The 20,961-nt window shown below is 34.8% G+C and overlaps 1 protein-coding gene across 3 annotated transcripts in view; it reads right to left on the bottom strand.

The window, feature by feature from the left end:
• LOC113501838 (insulin-like receptor) overlaps positions 1–20,923 on the bottom strand; it is a 48,056-nt gene extending 27,133 nt beyond the window's left edge. The window contains exons 1-2 of one of the 3 annotated variants that reach the window (XM_026883124.1): positions 20,822–20,923; positions 10,074–10,219 (exon numbers count right to left, since the gene is read on the bottom strand). In XM_026883124.1, coding sequence (XP_026738925.1) covers positions 10,074–10,176 — 103 coding nt within the window. In that variant the 5' untranslated portion in view covers positions 10,177–10,219; positions 20,822–20,923. Of the gene's footprint in view, positions 1–10,073; positions 10,220–15,019; positions 15,360–20,821 lie in introns of those variants that run through there. The other 2 variants (XM_026883123.1, XM_026883125.1) reach the window with 2 other exon arrangements.
• Between the last annotated feature and the right edge of the window lie 38 nt (positions 20,924–20,961).

The raw sequence follows: 20,961 nt of genomic DNA, 5'->3' as shown, positions 1-20,961 counted from the left end.
TACAGAAAGGTGACGTCACAGTCATAACGCCATCTTTTGAATAATGATCAAACTACAACAACATAAGTTATGTATAAACTGTCATAAAAACATGTATTAAAATATTGTAAAGAAAATGTAACACTAAACCATTCATAAAACTTGTACACTCGCAGTTGACTGGTGTTAACTGCAGTCTGATTCTGAGTGATCTTCATTTACACTGTGTAAAGTAGCAGGTAAATATGATCAAGTACGCTTTGTACCTTTTACATGCTAATAATTAAAACATTTAAAAACGAAATCAAACAATCCCACCTATTTTTAGCTAATTATACGATTCATCATAGAATTTTCGCGTACTGCTCGCGTTTTACTACTGTGCAAAAATCAATACGAATGATAAAACTTTATCGACAAAATCGTGGGTTGGCGTCGAGAAATATCAAATTGATAACCCGATTAAGAGTTATAATTAAGAACTATCAATCATATTTTTAAACAGTTCATATAAACATTACGTAGCCCAAAGGTTTTTGGCTATAATTAAACAATTACAATTAAAAATATTTATAATAGGACTTCTTATGTTGCTTAATCGAAGACGGATCGAAAACAAACAAAATTTGTTCCAACAACTGCAGTTTCACAAATTCTTTAAGATTACACATTAAAGATCAGCTGATGAATTATTATGGAAATGGAATCACGGGCCGCAGCGCAGGCATGACGTTCTCGTTCGCCCGCTTGGGGCCTCTATCTTCAAAACAACACTTGTTGCGGAAATAGCGACGAAAAGCGTTTGCTCGTCGTGTCGTGACGCGGATACCGGCACGTTCACCTCGCCCGGCCGCTTGTCACCCCCGATCCATACTACACATGTAATGTTTCTTGACCATTTTAAATGGTTCTCCATAATGAAAAGTATACTTACGGCTAATTTCCATCAAGTTACTCAACCCACGTCATGCAATACATCAACGATATTTATCACATGAATTAAAATTATTTAAATTCAAACTAATGTTAAAAATCCCAGACCATAAAAATCCTAAAATGTAATTAATCACATGTTGAAACATTACTTAGAATTTATTAATACGTTAAATTTTGCCTATTATTAGCAAGATTTCAGATAAATTTATCGCCTTGTTTAATGTTCGCATGTTTTTGGTAGAGAAATCAAAACAAATCGTCATTTGGCCTCGTCAAACAAGATAGTTACGTAGCGTGCGCGAAGCGCGATAAAATTAGCCGATACACTGACATTGAACGCAAAAACAAAGTGAAGAGAAATTCGCGCATGCTCGCAGGTAATCGTATGTAGTGCAGTTTCAGATTGCATACCTAATAGTTACGTTTGGCACTGAAGCATTATAAAGGAGCCCCGGCATGGGCCTCTTTACAATACGAAGTCGCACTAATTGGAACAAGCAAAGATGACGACTCGTCATCGGTCGTCGACCGCGCTACCTTCGTGAGTAGAGAATATCATTTAAGGTTGTTAGCCTGGTGCCGGCGACCTAGAGTGCGAACCAGCTGCTTAGGCCGATGACGTTTAGTTGTGGTCAACGGAGGGGCACTAAAAGGCCAGACTGCCCTCGCCCCAGTATCCGACACGCGCAGCTACACATTTTTAATATACTATTTTTTTTTAATTAATGTCCGTATGCCTATGGTCATTTTGATACTTGCTAGTAGTAGCCTTCAGAGTTCCTTAACAAATAATAAAATCAAATAATACTCAACTTTAATTTTGAAGGGCGCGTGGCGTTTGCACACTTTTTGCAGAAAAAAAGATTTGTCTTGCAAATTAGAATAATGTATTTCATTTTTTTTAATACGACATACGATTTCAAATTAAATATCAGCCATTCGAACAATTTACTAGATTGATAAAATACTACAGAAGTTATTTGTGCTATAATATTTTTTTTAAGAAGAAAATCTTATAAAAGACTTAAAATAAAAATAACTGACCAGTTAAAAGCTATTTCACGTTTAATCATCAATACAATTCCTTCATGCAGTCCGAAGTTAGAACGTAAGAAACGTTATATAATACAGACAAATCAGTACATCCTCGAAATAAGTTAATTTGTCCTGGTATTGCGAAGTAGTTACAGCCAAAAAAATCAATCTATATTATATGCAAACATTCGTGCTTATTTTTAAATGAGTATTAAGAACAGAAAATTTGATCTCGCACAGAAAAACACTATCAATGGTATTTGTGGCCTTCGTAGTATTTTGTTACGGTCAGCAAGTTCGGGGAGAGAAAGGAACCAGGTGCAGTCGAGGCCATTCATGCGCATACGTTCATGTCCAAAGCTGTGTAAGGCAAAATATAAAATCATATCCTTGCAGATTAGCAAGATATAAGCTTAATGGGGAGATTTTTTTAAACAAAGCGGTGGTTGCAGCTTTTTTCATTATAGGTTGTTTGTATTTTAGTATTTAATTAAGTTTAAAAAAGTGTTTGTACTATACTAAGTATTACCTGAACTATGGCACAAAACGTAAGTCGTTCGCGTGCAGTACAACTTCAAACATTGGTTCCTCCGAAATGGACAGAATTAGTAGTATTATCATTATTAAAATTATGTAGTAGTCTTATTTGTATGACAATAAGAAATGCGTGACTATTTTGGCAGACATCGTTTATTGCGTAGCAAACAAACCAGAACAAATGATGTACTTGCGTAAATAAAAATAACGTGCGTAATTGAGGAGTTTTAACGTAGGCTTGAGTAGGTTTACTAATAAGCACATTCAACAAGAAAACCAGATATACCTTTTGTTGTGTCCTTGACCAGAAGAGGCATATTAAAGAGTCCTGACTTCCACAGTTAGATCTACTTGGACAATGTAACTTTACGATGAACAACCCCGTGACCCATTTCCATTATTGTTTAGAATATAGGGCGGGATATATTTAACTGCGAGCAGCACGGGCGTCTATTTCGCGGCTTGTAATTAAGAAAAGTAAACAGTACTCTGAACAGAAATAGAACGCATAGCAGACATTTATATACGTACGCTTTGCTTACAAATAGCCTTGCAGATAGAACTGCAGAGCGGCTAGGCTGTTGACTTTTTTATATTAAGGCTCGATTACTCAACTGTTTCGATTTCAGATGCTGTTTCAAGGCTAGTCTACTATTTTATGAGACAATGCAATAAAATTAAATACATATGGGTTATTCATTGATAAATTCGTTTAGATGAGTAGGCCATACAGTACTGTGTTGTCATGGCATAAATGCATATTCTGAAATTGTAATAAGTCTGCATTGCAAAAACAGTTTTCTTTACATAACATTATAAACATATATATATTTGGCTATGGTTTAGTTTGCTAGTCACTTACGAAGCTTCTTGAACTATCAACTACGTTATGAAGATTCATAGCTCAAAATACTGACGTCATGGTCACTCTGACCGTTGGCGTCGGCAGTGGTTTCGTGCGTTTGAAAATTGAATTTGCGAAATATAGTCAAAGATAGGAAATAGAAAGTGACCATCAATAATTGTACTCGTATTTTATTGTGATAAGTATCCAACCCGACGAGAAGCAGTGTACTGGGACATCATCAGAGCAACAAAAATAAGTAATAGGTATTAAACTGAATATTTTTATCATCATCCCACCTATTCATATTTTTCCCGCAATTATATGTGGCATATAAAAGTGAGTGTACAGCTCCACACAACGTTGTAGAGCGCATGACGAAACTGTGAACACGCTAAAAATATACTTAGAAATTAGCATATCAAAAAACTAATCAATTAAAAATATCCTTCAGATTATAGGAAAAAGCAAGACCTTGATACTGCACATAAGGGGACAGTAGAATAACAGCTAAATTTAAGCAAATCATATTATGCCGACTTTATATTTCATAGAACGCTGCGCCGTTCGCCCACCCGTACCGCACCAATGCTGTGAGACGTGATTTCGTCAGTTATTTTTTTTTATTTGGAATTTGGCATGAATCAGTCGACTATCTTTATTTTTCACCTGTTATTTTTTACAGAGGCGTTATGTTTATGTAGTATGAAAATTTCTGCCTTATCCCACCTCGTAGCTTTTAGGGACTTATAAGCTGTGTGGTTCAGGCAATTTTCATTTTTCCGACACGTTATGTAACATTCCTCAATAATACCCAATTTTCCAAAAGTTCTATATTACAAGAGTATAGATTGTATCACTGAATGTATAACTTCCAAATATTGCTGGTGCTTTAAAGTATGATCCACATGTTCGGTTCACTCTTATTGAAACACGTGGTAAGTATTCAATGACGTACTCGGACAGTGAATGCGGTAGGTCACGCACTATCAGATGGCTTGTCAATTTTGTTCAGCGATCTGCGTACTCGCAGCGGCTTTATCACCGCATACCATGTCCGACACTAAAACGCTTTACGTAATGTAACTAATAATAAATGTTATTCACTAAAGTTAAATGATGGTCTCAATGCGTTGCATACACCTTGCAAGAAATGTTACAATAACAAATATCACAATTTATTTATTTGATTTAACAACACACAATTTGATAGTTTATCAATTGATGTCAACTAAGACCTGATATTGATAGACAACATTTAGTCAACGTTAATAAGTGGATAGATTAGGTAATTTGGCGCCAATAATGCACACAGACAATGAGGGTAAAATACTGCGATTACAATGATAGATAAATACATGATATATCGCGAGAAATCAGTTGATTATGACATGTAAAATGAAATTCTTTCGCCAATCCTCTCAAAAATCTAAGTTAAGACAACCTCGTCTGTCAAGGCCGTTGCGTACTATAACACAGCACGGAAACAGAGTGCGGTAGGTCATGTGCTCAATTAAGATACACAGTAGTGAACTAAGGTCTTTAAATTTACCCCGCGATAAGATATAGATTATTGCGTATATCACAATTATATTCATACAGACTTGTTTGGTGTTTTGTCCGAATAGCAGTGCGAGTTAAGTTAAAGCTTATAAAATAATATTTTGTGCAAACATAAAGCAATTTATCTATTGCTCGTGCATACAAACGTAGATTGTTACACGTATGCAAATGCCCAAGCGCATAGATAATACGATTGTATTTGCTTGTAACATTAAACCGGGTAATAACAAACTTGCCTTAGCCACAAAGTGTTCGATTTAACCAAGTTGTAAGACTAGGAAATATGATGAAATAGTGCGTTGTATATCGTAATCTACTTCCATAATATTTATTCATAAAAACTGTAATGCAAATGACAATAATACACACTAAATAGGTTTTCTACTGTTTTCGTATATTGACTTGGCACTGACGATAAAACATGAAAGCAAAGAATGTGATATAGTAATTACAATGGGATATAGTAATAACAAGATCTTCTTATTGTTAATACAATATTACATAAAGATCTTACATACAGTATAGTATATCTGCAACACAATACGAAATTCGGTAATTATTCTGATTTAACTTTCAGTGATCTCTTTAAAAGCCAAGTTTATACTGTTTATTTTTGCGATGAGTCTCCACCTAACCAAATGGAGTTTGTTAAAGGCGTAAATTGTATGATACAATGAAGATAAATATGTTAATGACACTGACCATTAACGAATATTTGGCTATTATCATAACATCCGGTTAGTTACCTAATATACTTTATGTTAATATTATTAAGTAAATTAGATATTTTTATTCACATTCACTCTCAACATAATAGTGAATAAATAGATTATACCTCTATTTCAAGTACGAAGAAATATTGATGTAAGTCATTGACTTCGTTATCATTGGGGCATTCTACCGACAGGTTTATAATTATCGCTACTTATGCGATTTGCTGCATTTATCAAAACTTACTACGATTGCAATATTTGAAAATAATGTAGTTTTTTTGTGTAAGACATTAAGGTTAGAACTAGACTTCCACAAAATTAAAAATAACCAAGTTACATGAAACTAAGGAACATGTAAACAACATATAAATAAACAAATTACGATAAAGATATCTCGTCGTGGCGCCATAGATTTCGCTTATCATAGTTTTTGTACGTGAAACCTTTCTTATCAAATTTTGGCATTCAGAGTCTATGTAGGCGTCACATGTATTGTAGGTGTTTTTAGTTGAGTCGCCAGTAATAATGCCAGAGTTAAATAATCAGTTATGATTTCACACGGCCCTTTAGTATTGGCTCGGCAGTATGATTCAGAAATTTCTCATACTTCTCCGTATGAAATACAGTTTTAAGTACAGGATTTAAAAAAAAAAGTAACACTATTCACCCTTGACAACCAATTAATGAACTATTTACAGGTCAGATACTTCCAATGTCACCAATAACCGATAGCTAGGAACAGATAAGAATAAAACATTTAAATAATATTGTTAGTATGTTGTATTTTTTTAAGATTAAAAACGCACTGTCGTGTACACATTTTTCTTCCAACTACAGATAACGAAGCCAACTCTGGTACACATTTCTTTAATATCATGAAATATATGAATCATGCTGGATGTCCTACTTCATTCAGTTGTAAAATATTCCATTAATTCGTAAATGAACGCGAGTACCTACTAAAAATCTTACATAACTATATTATACTAACTATACATAATTATATTTATTTATTGACTGAAATCAAATTCGGTAGAGATATCCTACTATTATTATAAAGGCGAAAGTTTGTAAGTATGGATGTATGGATGTTTGTTACTCTTTCACGTAAAAACTACTGAATGGATTTGAATGAAACTTTACCACAATATAGCTTATACATCAGAATAACACATAGGCTACAATTTTTGAGGTTTCTAATGTGAGATCGTAAAAAAACACATTTTTTGCGCTTACATTGCAAACGCTGACTGAATCCTACAAGATAGATAGAAGGCAGATAGATAGATAGAAGTCAGGTATAAATTATAACTTATATCTTCTAACCACGCGGACGAAGTCGCGGGCAACAGCTAGTAATTATAATAAAATGACTTAATCCAAAAGGCAGCTTGTGGCAAGCTTTTTGCTTTTTGTAAGTGGCGACACAACGAAACCTGATTGCTTCTGGTCACCCTGTATAGCGATAATGCTCAAGGGTAGAAGTGTCTAACGGCGCAATAACGTGGAAACCCGCTCTGGTCTGTGACCCGCGATGGTGAAATCAGTGTCGCACCTCTCGCCATACGTTCGCTCGCACTGGTGTTGCCCACATGCTGCCTTTTGTGTCGGTATCATAGGGGCTTATTTAATGGACGGCAAGTCACGGCCTGCCATTTATTTACATTATTATCTGAGAAAGGCAAGAGCCATATTCTTTCCGGCTACTCTTTAGGAATTAGCCTACATAGCATCTTACACTACAATAGCCAAATTATTTTTACACCCATAGTATGAAATATTTCTGTATCTTCTTTCGATTCTTCATGTTTGTTCTTTCACATCACATTTTATATTAAAGGTCTCAACAAGGCCTTTGCTTGCTGGATCTGAGTCCTCGTGCACGCCCCTAAAAAGGACCGGACCTTTTTCCATGAAGCTATCCCGTAGTAGTAAAAAAAAAAGGCATGCAATGTGAAAATATTTTGACGAGAAATAGCAGGCAAAAATTATCGTGTGCTAATGCTAAGTTGCAAGCAGACACAATTTTGGTGAGACGATTATTAACAACCGAAAATGTAAATTTAATGCAGTATTTTTTACCTGAGATAATCTACCTAATAGACGAGTTAACCTTGACGTCACTCATATGTTCTCTATCTCCTTGAAATGACTATGATTTTGTCTGCATAAGTACCCCCCTGTAACGGCTGAACAGCGCGAATGCATTAAGATGTCAAATAAAGGTGAAAAACAAAATAAACAGTCTAAAATAGCATTCGATTATTTTCAATAACATTATTTATGTTACGATTTTCATTCTCTTAGTTAAGATTTGTATTTGCTAGTGCCAGTTTTTCAGTTAGCAATATTTTTTACTGAAGAGTTTCTTTATGATTGTAATACGCTATTTGTAATATAGTCAAAAAATCGTCCGCATAGGCAAGAATCATCAAACTGCATAATAAGGGCTTCACATTAAAAGGGAACCAATAATTTGTAAGGGATATCAATTTTATAAAGAGGGTCCCTAACTTCCCCTCGGTGTCAATGAACCCAACAGCTGGAAAGTATAGAAAGGGATAGATGAACATATGGCATAGAATCAAAAGCAACCTAATATTCCACGCAGGATTACAAATTCGTACAATCAAAAATATTTTTATTACCATTTTATGTGTTTACTTAATATTTTAACCCATTTTTCAATTTTGGCAAAGTACTTTTTTAATTATAGTAACATATAACCGACTCCGAATGTGTGGAACATTGAGTCAGTGGAAAATTAGAAAATAGTTTTTTTATCATTTAAAATGACCTAAACCTACTATATCCATCGTTAGGGGCACAATTGCAGATAGGTAATCAATTTCTACTAAAGATCATTTACGAATATGAGGTTCAAACATTAAAAGTCCGCCTGGATGTTTATTTTCAGTATGACACAATCCAAAATAACTAAATTTCTTTTAAAAAACAATAAGACGACAAGTTCCAATAACAGTGCGCATATTACACGGGCGAGTGAATTTCGGTCCGGTTCAGAAGATAACGGGGGGCGCCTCCTAAACGAGGCCTCACTAGCTCGTCGGTCGTCGAACAGAGTATTACAAACAAACAACATCGAGGCAAGTCGTTATCTCGCGGATTAAACGGCGGCAGGCACGATACACACGCTGTGCCGCGACTCGCGACTGTTAGATTCATGCAAACACGAGCAAAAACTACTCAATAACATAGGGGTCCGATGCCCTAACATTAAGCACTTATGGAATGGAAAGTCAGTCTTTATTGTACGACGCACGTATGTCGTTTGTGTTTTTTATAAACTGTTCAAAGCCAATCAAAAGCTTTTCTTTAAGTTCTTTCACCTCTATATTTGTTTATACGTACTTTATGTATTATTTGATGAGTAAACTAACTAAAGCGAACGTTTTCAAAACTTATGCATCAGCAATGCAATTAATCAATTTAACGCGAGTGCAACTAGGGGTTCCGTTCCGTTTACAAATAAGAATATTATAAAGAATGTCATTCTCGTATGTAAGAACAACAGTTAGCGTAAAAAAATTTCAGGCTGAGAAGACGAGGGTGACAGTTATAGATGAAGTGTCAGCTGACATTGCAAAAATCTACAGCTGAGAACTAATGACGGAGTTTGTTTACGCACAAACAATATGAATGTTTCTTGTAATTGAGTATTGTTTTTTTTTTGTAATTATTTGGCGCCGCCGAAGAAAAACAGGTATTATGTCATCTTCCATGCTACAAATCTCTTTTTGCTTTTCATATGATTATGCCGCCAATGCCTCTTTCCGATACACAGACTTAGTGCTACCGTAAAAGTTTAATATTACATTACCGAAACCACACTTACTTCTCTCTTATTTTTCTGAAATGCTCCCACACTTTAAATAATGCCTGTATCGTGGGAGGTTGCTAAGGCGTCCCTATTTGAATAAGCTTGCGGCTTGACCGCGTGCCAATCGTGAATGTGTATGTGAGTTACATCACAATACTTGCAAATAAACTATTAAATTACGTTCCTCTTTCACGTTTCAGTTTTATGCAATATCAATCTTGCAAAAACGAAGACCGCTTCATATTATATTACTTACTTACTACAAAATAGTAGATACTTTGTTATTACATAATTAGTGGCAAACGCAACAATGGAAAATATTTGTAACAGCCGTAACAGGATTCTTTTCCGTCACGACTCATAGTAGGAGTCATATACAACTTTACTTTTTTAATGCTATGGTAAGTTTTACACCCGATCGAATATTTCAAATCTTTTTAAATTTACTAACGACGGATAAAATAATAACCAATAACTGATTTGTTTACAATAAGTACCCCTTGTGGTATTTTGTAATGATTTTGTTAGCACTTAATTAAGAACATGGATAATACTCTTAATAAAACAGTCTACTAAAAATGGTATATAGAATAAAGTGCCGATATTAACATAGGATGTTACTCACTTCCCGGTGCAAGTTGTTCGCCAGCGGCAACGGCGTGCGCGCATGCCATCAACAGCGCGCACGCCACCACCGGCCAAGCGAGCCTAACGCGCGCGCGCCGCATCACGCCGTGCCGCGCCTCTGGCCCGCTGACCACATGACCCGAGCTGGAACAAATCATAAGTTATATTGAAACTTAATCATCGCTACTATTATGCAAATTACGGAGACCGCCATTAATTACATATGAGAAGCTTCAATGCAATGTAATCAACTTCAATAACTTAAGTAACTAGTATAGTTCAGTGACATTTTTGGAATAAGATGTTATCCCCGTTATAAAAATAATATACTTAAAATCTTATAGAATTGCATCATCGTCGTATACCGTCGTGCGGGTGTTTCAAATATTGCTGAGTCAAATATTGAACCTAACAGACGAATTTCATTCTTCATTCAAGTTTTATTCAGTTAATAATTATATTCCTAATCAAGTTCCGTTCATCAAATGTCAGGCATGATTGTAAATCACTACTTCATACTGACATACAATGGCAACTCTGCAAATTGCCAACTTTATTGTACGTATACAACAATAGTGGATTCATTGATGAATATAAATTTCATTGATCAAAGTGTCGGCTTGTAAAGGCCAATGAGTGGTATAAAGACCACAGTAATTAGCGTGGGAGCTATCGTTGTTCCCACGACACGCCCGTAACAGGAAAATATTAATTAAGAAACACGTTAAGTATTGAACAAAATAACCACAACGAGGAGAAAAATTATATATCAAATTGCTAAAAGCTTTGTTTTAAGCGTTAATCGAATGAAAACACATATAAATTATGTTATGATTAAGTATATTTATATACACTTTGTATCCTGTTATTTGAATAAGTGGTGTATGTACGAAGCGGCGTATTTGTCCAAATATAGCACAAAGCGCCGGTCGCCCACGCACCTAATTGTATACCGACTGTATATTGATAAAACTGAATGAAATGGGGCGAACTTTACTAATTCAACATAGTATGGTCTCTATCTACCGATTAAGCTGGATTTTTGTTACGGTAATCCCTTTTTGCCGAACACTTATAGCTTTTCAGGGTAAAGTAAATTATTTTGCCAATCGATTCTATGTATGAAAAATAGCAGGGTTTAGACATAGCAAAAGATTTCATTGTATATTTAAGAGCAGTGTACGAAATTGATAAATGTGATAGGTAAAAAAGTCGATACCTGGGCTCTAGCTTACTGTAGAGATCGGTGGAAAAGGTACATGGAAAACATTAATTATTCTTCTCTTTTCAAATCAAATAACTTCTAATCCTAAACAATATGTTTAACAATCATTACATACATTACATAAGCATGAGGGCTATTTTAATTTTAAATTGTACTGGGGTTCCGTTCATGAGCATATGCAAATTTACTTGTGTTGCGTGCGAACGACGCCGGCAATGCGAACTTAGGACGCGACGTCCGGCAACATGGTATAAGTATCATGTTTTGCCTACCAAATACGTACTACATGCACGTAATTTGTGATAACTTTATTGTTAAATGGCAAAATCACAAAGCCTAGCAATGTGTAGTATGTTACCAATGTACAAGGCTGTGTCACCGTGACGACAACTGGCGCCCGACTGACGGTATCACGCGCTCGTACCCAACACATTTTTGGCCTTAATCAGGTTTGATAACACAACTGATTTGATCAAATAACAAATGAGTGGCTGAAAAACAAAACTTTGTTTATTAGTAATTAACATTCAAATAAGACACGTCAAATCAAAGTAAGGTATATTTTCTTATATAAATAATGTAGACGGTTATTAAATTTATTTATTTAGGTATTCTTGCGTGTTTCTTATTTCCATCAAAACTTATGAAAACATCCATTCATCAAACTGTTTATGAAAAAATACTGATATGATAATGTACCAATTATGATTCTCGGTGTTTGTTTGCGTTTAATTGATGCAATATTATTGACTCTTCCGGCAATTAATATGGGCGCAAAACCATGAAAGCGCCAACGTTAATAAGACGGACAAAAAACATGTTCGCGCCAAGGTCCTACACGCGGCGCGGGTAAAACCTTGGCAGGGAGGGGACTAGTTTCCCGCGCTGCATTTGTTGTTTACGCGGCGTGTCGTGGCGGACAGTGAGTTCGACGACCTCATGCCGCACCACGCCGCCATATTTTTGGTAATAAATAATAGATAGAACAGCGCAGCGCAGCACGATCGATCAGACCGCGACCAGTGCGGCGGCGCGTGCTTGGCTTCGTACCCAAAACATTGCACCCCACCCCCCATTGAACATGAACGCACTAGGTACGAAATAAAGTTAAAACTTTACTACCATAGTGAGTGGTTTGTACAATTATGAATTAATGAATACTTTATTAACATATAAGTTAAATATATATAAAGAACTGAAAACTTCACTGAATTGCTTAACTCAAAAGGATTAAAGGCTTTATTTGAGGCTTAATTCTTATGTGGAGATGTGCACATAATATTATATCTCTAGCTTAGAATTTTCATTTGTTTTAATATGCGTCTCGCTTATTTGACTTTTTAAAATTTACATGCCAGCGGTCTTATAAACCTGCGTAAACTTGTTGTTTCTAGTTATTTTTATAAATATAATAACACGATAATGACACCATAACATGATAAATATGTGCTAATCTATCATTATTATAAAATTTCTATGAACAGATAAATATTTTTTGATTATAAATTACTTGTAAATTTGTTAATGTTATAATTTTGGAGAAAATTGAATATTGACAGGCAAGCAGTGCATACTTGAAAAAGTTTTCGGGGCAATATTTAATTTATCGCGCCTGTTACTAATATACGAAATATACGAAAAAAACCTGAACTCTATGAAATTTATTTCATTTATATGGGGGAAATTTGGTATATTAGTGTAGACGCTCCGAACTATTATGGCAAAAATTAGAACAAAGAATGCAACAGATCGCATCAACAAGTTAATTCAAGGTCAGGCGAACTGTAAAACGTTGTTTTCGGATTATTGTTTTGATAAGACGTCAACGAGCATATTTCTTGCGCAGTCGTTTATCGATAACAAATTCTTAATAAATACTTCAATGTCTACTCAAAACATAGAACAGAGAATAGTATGTTTTTATGTATCATAGTTATGCATTTAGAGACCCTTCATATAAAATGAATATGTAGACAAAATTAAATTATTACGAAACACACCTACTGAATTACAAAGCAGATGATTTCGCTCAATTTACCTTATCTTGATAACCTCATTTTAATGTTTTGATCCACACATTCTACTATAATTATTATTTTATCTAACTATGAGTTTAAAAAGAATGTAGGTACCTACTACTAAGTAATCGGTTTCGATTTCCCGAAGGTTATCTATTTATTAACGGAAAAAATGCCTGAATTTGCCATAACCACTAGAAAATGAATGAATGGAAAGAAATTATGTTTACAAACGATGAATGAACCAACTACATAACGAGCTTGCGTAGTAAGTACAGTTACCCACCTCAAATCTGTGAGGTTACTCTTCAATTTCATTCAAATAGACATTGGAATTGTGAGTTTTAATGCTTATATTTATGCCAAAGATTTTATGTAATTTATGTATACAATATGGGAAGAAATTACTTGGCCACATGTTAATACATTGTAAATACTGTTTTTTTTTCTCTTAAATAGTTTTACGGTATAAGTAAATAAGGCCTTGAATTAGAAATTTAAAATAATTACTAATTTTAAAATTCTGCCCGCTCTTATTATGCATTAAATTGCAGTGGTGAAGAGCCGAATTGTCGGTAAGCAATTTCGGTAATAAAGATGGTTAAATTTCGGCAATGAACGCACTCACGCAAACTGCATCCGGATGACGTCATACTAATTTAGTGTTATGATGATGCTGACGTATTTGACTGAAAGATTAAGTGTTAAGAAATACAAAAGAATAGAAATACCTCCAAATGGAATTTAGCTTACATCGTAAATTATTTTTCGTGTAGGTAGGGTAATTGTAGCATTAACAGCGCAATTTGGCAAGTTAAGGCTTAAAGCTTTGATTGAAAATCTTGAAAACTGCTTGAAAAGTAATTATTTGCATACAATTATAAGATTACGTGTTATCGCCGCAAACATAAACAAATAAAATAATATGTAGATTAGGTACCTCGCAAACGTAGTTATCAACAACCGACTATTTAAATATGCGTGATTTTTAAAGAAAATACTACCTAAATAAATCCGACATAAACATTCTGGCCTGTCGTTATGACTAGCTAGTGCCTAAGAAAATCATTCTACTTTTAAATCATTGCGTCATAAATAAAACAATTTGAAAACAATGTCATGCCTTATTCTTCCCGATTTATCACTAATATAATAAATAGTAGACTTTTCGGTAATAAATTGCTACACCAGGAATCATTTTTATGAAACAAGTAATTAATTATTAATTATTTCTATTTTTTACTACATCAACAAAACAACCCAACCCAACTCTCTGATATCTCAATTAAGAATTTTGGAGGGAAATCGCACCTATAATAGAATAATTGAGTTTATTACGGTGCAAAATAAATTAGTATTTAAAGAACCACATTTTATGCCGCTAATCATGGGTCAGTAATTATTAAACTTTAGTTTTGATCATGGACAAGCGCAATAGAAGCAGCAGTCAACGTTCCCCGCGCCGTCGCGCACATTCCGCCCGCGCCGACGCGCCGCCGCGTCGGCCGTTGCGGAGAAGGGCACAGAGTTGTTTACACCACCGCTCACACCACGTGGTATGCATTGAGCATACGTATGATCACGTGGTTCTGTTATTACAATTAACCTGTAATTCGTAACGTGTAACGCAAAATTGTGAAACTAGATTGTCTTTATCTAGTTCTTGCTATAATCACATCCAAAACAAATACGAATCGCTACCTGAGCTCGGTGCCTGCCGTGTTTGTCTGTTCCTTGCGATCCACAGTTTATTTATGCTTCACAAATCCTTAGTAAAGTATTTCACTTTGTCACACAGCACTAAACACTTGAATTTGACATAAATTATTATATTAACCAAAACAATAACAACACTATTGTAAACATAATACGCGGCAGACAGCGGATAACGAACAGACGAGTTATCACAAACGACGCGCGCGAACGACTGAGGGAGGAAGGCGGAGAGCGGGGCCTGCATGCCGTGCCGTCGACCCAGTCGAGGAATGCGGCTCGGCTCGCCCGTTCTCGCGTGTTTATTTTTTTGCTCAGTCCGGTAAGACGCTCAGGGTACGCTCTCAAGCGTGGTCCTCCTAGGCTTTATTGACTATAAAATACACGAATATAAAAAATGCACGAGGCGGATACCTCAAAATAATCTCAATCAAAAGCTACCAATAAAATAACACTAAATTATTTGGTGTTATTTTCTATAAAAAATACTTATTATTTACTTGTACCAAGTACCTACATAAATAAGTCGGAAAAGTTTTTTTTTTATATAAAATATAATTTAGACGAACTTCTTCTGTTTTTTCTTGTCTTGGAAAATTATGAACATTCCTACTAATTTCTACCATAAAAAAAACCATCTTAAATCTCTACCCTAGACCACTTATTTTTCTTTTTTTTGTTTTGTTATTTCTCTGGTGCAGCGTTTAATTTAATAATGTATGAATTAATTGTAAGAACGAGGTTCACAGTAAGAGTCGTAGAAAAATTAAATTAATTATTCCTACACTAAACTGATTTTTAGATGGATAATTTTAAGTAACTATACAAATAACAAATGCATGAATAAACTTTATCGATTGATGTCGTAATTGACAAAAATACCCATCCTTATCAATCTGGCACATACTTACCTACGTTCTCAACATGCCAAAAATATGATTTATGTAAATAGGTTTATATGGTGTTTACACTGAGGCACAGGACCCTATTCAGAACCTACTTAGTTACTTAGAAAACAGGTAGAGACATCCTATGTTGGAAAACAACCATTCAATGCTTTAATTTATTAGAACACAGTTTCAACCTACGTATTTTGCACGCGTAGCATTAAGTGATTTAATCCCCGTTGATGGCTACTTTGAATGTACAAGTAGATGCATTACCCCTAATTTATTATACAGTGATGACGTAAATACATTCAATTCCAGCACGACTACGGTTCGATCAATCGAGAGTACCTATACTTACTTTATATGCTTACATAAAAAAACCGTTTAAACAAAAACATCCGGTCATTCACCTCTAACATTTTACCATTGCAATAATAACAAGGTAAACACCAGCCGTAGGACGAATAAATCAATTTTAAACTGAAATAATGTTTTTATTTTATGTGAGAATGTTGATTTGACGTAATACATGAACCTATGTTAACGACAAAAAGTTTTAACTTCAAAAACAATTTTAAATTTTGGACTTAAAAAATATTTTATCTTGCTTGTGTATGAGTTTGGAAAGACCAGTATTTTTTAATATTTTATACAATATTCAAACTTTATAAGGCTTCTCTAGCCTAAGTCTAACAGAACAGCAGAACTCTATCACTGAAGGTCCATTGTTTGTCGGTCCGTCCATACGACACCGGGCTGTATCTCATGAACCGTGATAGCGATAGCTAGACAATTTGATAGCTAAAAGATCGTTTGTCGTTTATAGCTAGAATGCACATGAAGCTCTGAGTAAAAACTAATATATCATTTATAATTCATGCCTACTTAACACAGGATGTTATTAAGTATTCCACAGAGTTTAATAGGTATAAATATATCAAGATTTTTGTTGACTAAAATATTATCAACAATTACTGAACGGTCAGAGTTCAATGGAAATCTGTTTGGCTTTTTATCTTATAGCACTTGAGGCGGTCATGACGGTCATGCGGGGAAGTAGAAATTTTGTTCGTATGAACAAATATTTATGAATAACTAAAGGATTGAATGTTTTCCAACCATAGACCTATCTATATATTGTGTAAGATTTGTGTGAGTGTGTTAGTAACGATAGACGTAGCTGAGGGTTTTTTTTTCGATGAGCTTACAAACGAAAAGTTTTTAATCTTTAGATTATTAACATTAAGTACAACTGCACCACTATCTTTTATTTAGGTTTCATCACAATGGGCCTCAAGTAAACCGTGACCACTAAATGAAATTGTATAACATTCCAAATTTAAACTGAATTTGTGTATGATCTCTGATCATTAGACGTAAAGTACAAAAAAAAGGTTGGTAGGGCTTAGGTAGACCCATAAATATTATTTATCTGCAGTTGAGCGCCACGACGACTTATCAACATAACTATTAAATACAAAACAACGTTTACGCAAGCAGTATTTATCAATGAAAGCAAGTTTTTCTTATCGTCCACGGCCGGAGGTACTAGTACAAGGTAAGGACTCGTAGTAAAAAACTTATGAAGCGATGATATGGAGTGAACTGTGCGTTTTAAATAGACTATGCTGTAAAGGAAATGCCTTTCCTTTCTAGCATCGTAGCTCTAATAACAGACGCGTGTTCCTTTCGTCTCGCGGTACTTTGGTTTCATATACAGCCCTTAAAAATTTAAAATATGACCGCAAAATCTTAATTGGGGGCAAGGCAAAAATTAATGTTAAATTTGCAAAATTCGTGTGGGAATCCGAAAAAAGAAACTAACTCTTTATAATATAGAAGATGATTAAACACAAACTTCTACGCCCTTGATGTGCAATGAGCGAGATATATTATTTTAATGTCGACAAAAGTGTAAGTCACCTTTATAGTAATTAATAATACATTACCATAATAAAAGCTATCAATAGGCACGCAGCTTAATCTAGGTTCAGTTCATAAAAGTATATCTCTTAATATGTTTAAAACTGAATATTTTTGCGGCCTGCTGTTTCGGTAGACAGCAACAGTGCTTTTCATAATTTACTACACTGTCAAGTAGTACATGTACCTACACTGGATATTTAGGAGCATCGTAAAACGCTTTATTCTCTTCGTGCTTGAAGTTTTCAAGTATACACTACAATCAGAGTAGTAGGTAGATACATAAATCATAACGCGTCGTAAACTCGCCCAACGGAAAACACAAAGTGATATAAAAATACTAAATGTATTCAGAGTTTGTTGATTCAGGTAGTTTGCCATGCGATTATATTCCCTACGTGTGCAAAAGCAGCTCTCGTCCAACTCTTGCATAAATAAATAACAATATGCGTTTATTTGAATAAGGCCTATAAGTAGAGAGCTCTTGTAACCCACTGAGACTGAAATCCAAGGTTCTTGTATGAAACACGAATCTTTAATCTTTTTGAGAACCAATACGTTGCTCCTACTTTTATTTTCAATTTATTAAAACATACCGCAATGACATATTACGTAGTATTCTTGAAACCAGAGCATATAGAACAATTTATAGAGTCAGAAAAAAGAAACATCACAACTGGAGCATGTAAGTACGTATAATAATTTCTTAGTAGTGTGTTTTTATTGGACATAATTGGCACTAAGTTTTCCAGGCATGGCCGACGCATGATGTAATGCGATGTTAGTAATGTGACTCGAGTGTTCGATGCGCAGTTGACCCCAATCGCCCCCAATCGAAGGACTAAATTGTTTGTCCAATCAAGTGATATTATCTTTCAAAAATAGTACAATATTCATACTTATAATATAATCATTTGACAGATTTCTTATTTAGATTAGGACCAACAAAAAAATATGTAGTTTGAATCTATCCACACTGTATTTTATGCCTAATAGAATGTAGAGTTCTCTGCATGTGAAGATATAAAAAAGCTTGAATTTTACAGATTGTGTTAAGCTTTTTATAATACCCGGATTGGCAAATAGACTGTTTAAGAGAGAATCTTTGCATTCGTTTTATATTTTTCAGACAATAAGGTCCTATAAAATCCCGTGTATAAACAATACTATCTATAGTGGGGTAGTATAATAATTTATAGTTGCGGTCTCGACAGGTCAGCAGACAACCAATACATGCATACCTACCATTCCTCAGCACGTCAGAAGAGTCGGCGAAGTAATTCTAATAAAAGTCGCCTTTAAGTCCAATTGAGAGCAGTGGTCTGTCTGTCTGAACTTTTGCCATCAGGACAACATTTTCCCCAGTAAAATGTAACAATCTTCGGAGCCTACCGGAGGACAGTAGTAGCATAGTATATTTGTTTAGACTGTGGTAGATAGAAGGTAGTAAACAAATGCTTTTCATCATGACAGACCTGATTAGCCCAAACCACGCTAAGTCTAACAAGGCGTACTCGAAACTATGAACCACCTGTGAGTTTGCCCCAGAGCAAAATAGGTTTATCTAAGAACAATCAACTTGACTAGATTTTGGGCAAGTTGGACCTAAATTGACTACCATTGATAACCTACTGGGATTAAATGTAAATAGTAAATACATACTTAAGATGCGTTGTGTTGTACCTCACTGTGGCTTTTCGTACGAATGGAAACAAGAATATAAGAAAGCTAATTTAAATCTACTGCTAAGTATTTCAAAAGGTGTGTCTCATTCAGGTATAAGTAGGTTCACGTGGAATGTCGGTCAATGCTTGTCATTCTGTAGCTATTGCTAATTGACCCGCTTGAGGTGACAAAGGCCACCTCGACTTTTAGCAACTCCGCCTATTGACGCCAATGCATTGATCTAATTCACCGCGCGGCGCGAACATGATTAATAAATTAAGTAGATAGTTACAATTAGCCATTCTATGTGTCATTGATATTTTTACATCTTGTTTCAACTAGGCAAGTATGCTGTCGAATAGTGAGAATTGTTTCTATATATAATGGGCCTAAAACATAAACAGTCGCTTAAGAAACGTAAGATTACACATCTAGTGACGAGTGCATGTTTCTAAAATGTTTTTCCCGTGGAGTAGAAACGGCAAGGAACTCCATCGGTTACTTCGTAATAAGAAATTGATATCTACATAATTGTTCTAGTTCAAAGATATGCGTCGAAACCGTAAGATAACTAGAGTAAAAAATGAGTTAATACAAAGATAATTTTTACAAGGAAATGTATAAATGGTATGAATTTTAAAGAGACCCTGACTGGAATGTCATATGCCTTCAAGAAATACGGTCAAATTAAGTAGACAGGTCGGTTTCGCAGACAACCGGGAAACCCACGTGTGCAGGTAACTACTTACTATTATAGCCAAGCCTTCTTGTCCTTCAATTAGACTTTAATTTCATAATATACCCTTTTAAGAAATCGACCTAGGGAATTTAATAGTATAGTAGATAGATATAGATAGAATAGTAGTAGTAGATATAGATTCCGGCACTTTAATTTATGATCGTGTCGGATTTCCTAAAAAATATCTGGAGTTCGTTTTAGTTGGCCTAAAGGGAATGACTAGTTTATTTTATTTCTAGTATTTATACTATGATAATTTTATACAGAAACGTTATGTTTTCAAAAGTACCGAGTTAAGTATAGAGTAATTGCAAAATTAAAATGTTAATGCCTTCATAAGTTCATCTTTACGACTGGCGGGAATCCATAGCCCATGTAATAAATTGCACGAATATCCTGTTTTAATACCTAGAAATACTGCATTATTTGTATATTCAAATTTTTCTCATGAACCATCAAATTTAACTAACATTGACGGGGGTGATTCTAGAATGATACATACTATGATCTTAATGAAATGACTGATGTCGAAAGTAAAATTTTATGAAATACCAGGTTTTGCTGAATACCTACCATTTGACATCCAGGTGGTCCTGTTACGCCATTTTGTTGTTATTGTCTTGTACTCGATTTCTTACTTTTGGCACATTCACAGCTGTCTGAGGCACCATAACACTACAAGTGGTAAATTCACGTTTTTAATAAGAAAAAAG

Source organism: Trichoplusia ni, chromosome 16, assembly GCF_003590095.1.
Source record: "Trichoplusia ni isolate ovarian cell line Hi5 chromosome 16, tn1, whole genome shotgun sequence".
NCBI lineage: Eukaryota > Metazoa > Arthropoda > Insecta > Lepidoptera > Noctuidae > Trichoplusia > Trichoplusia ni.
This window is presented reverse-complemented; position numbering and strand designations above follow the sequence as displayed.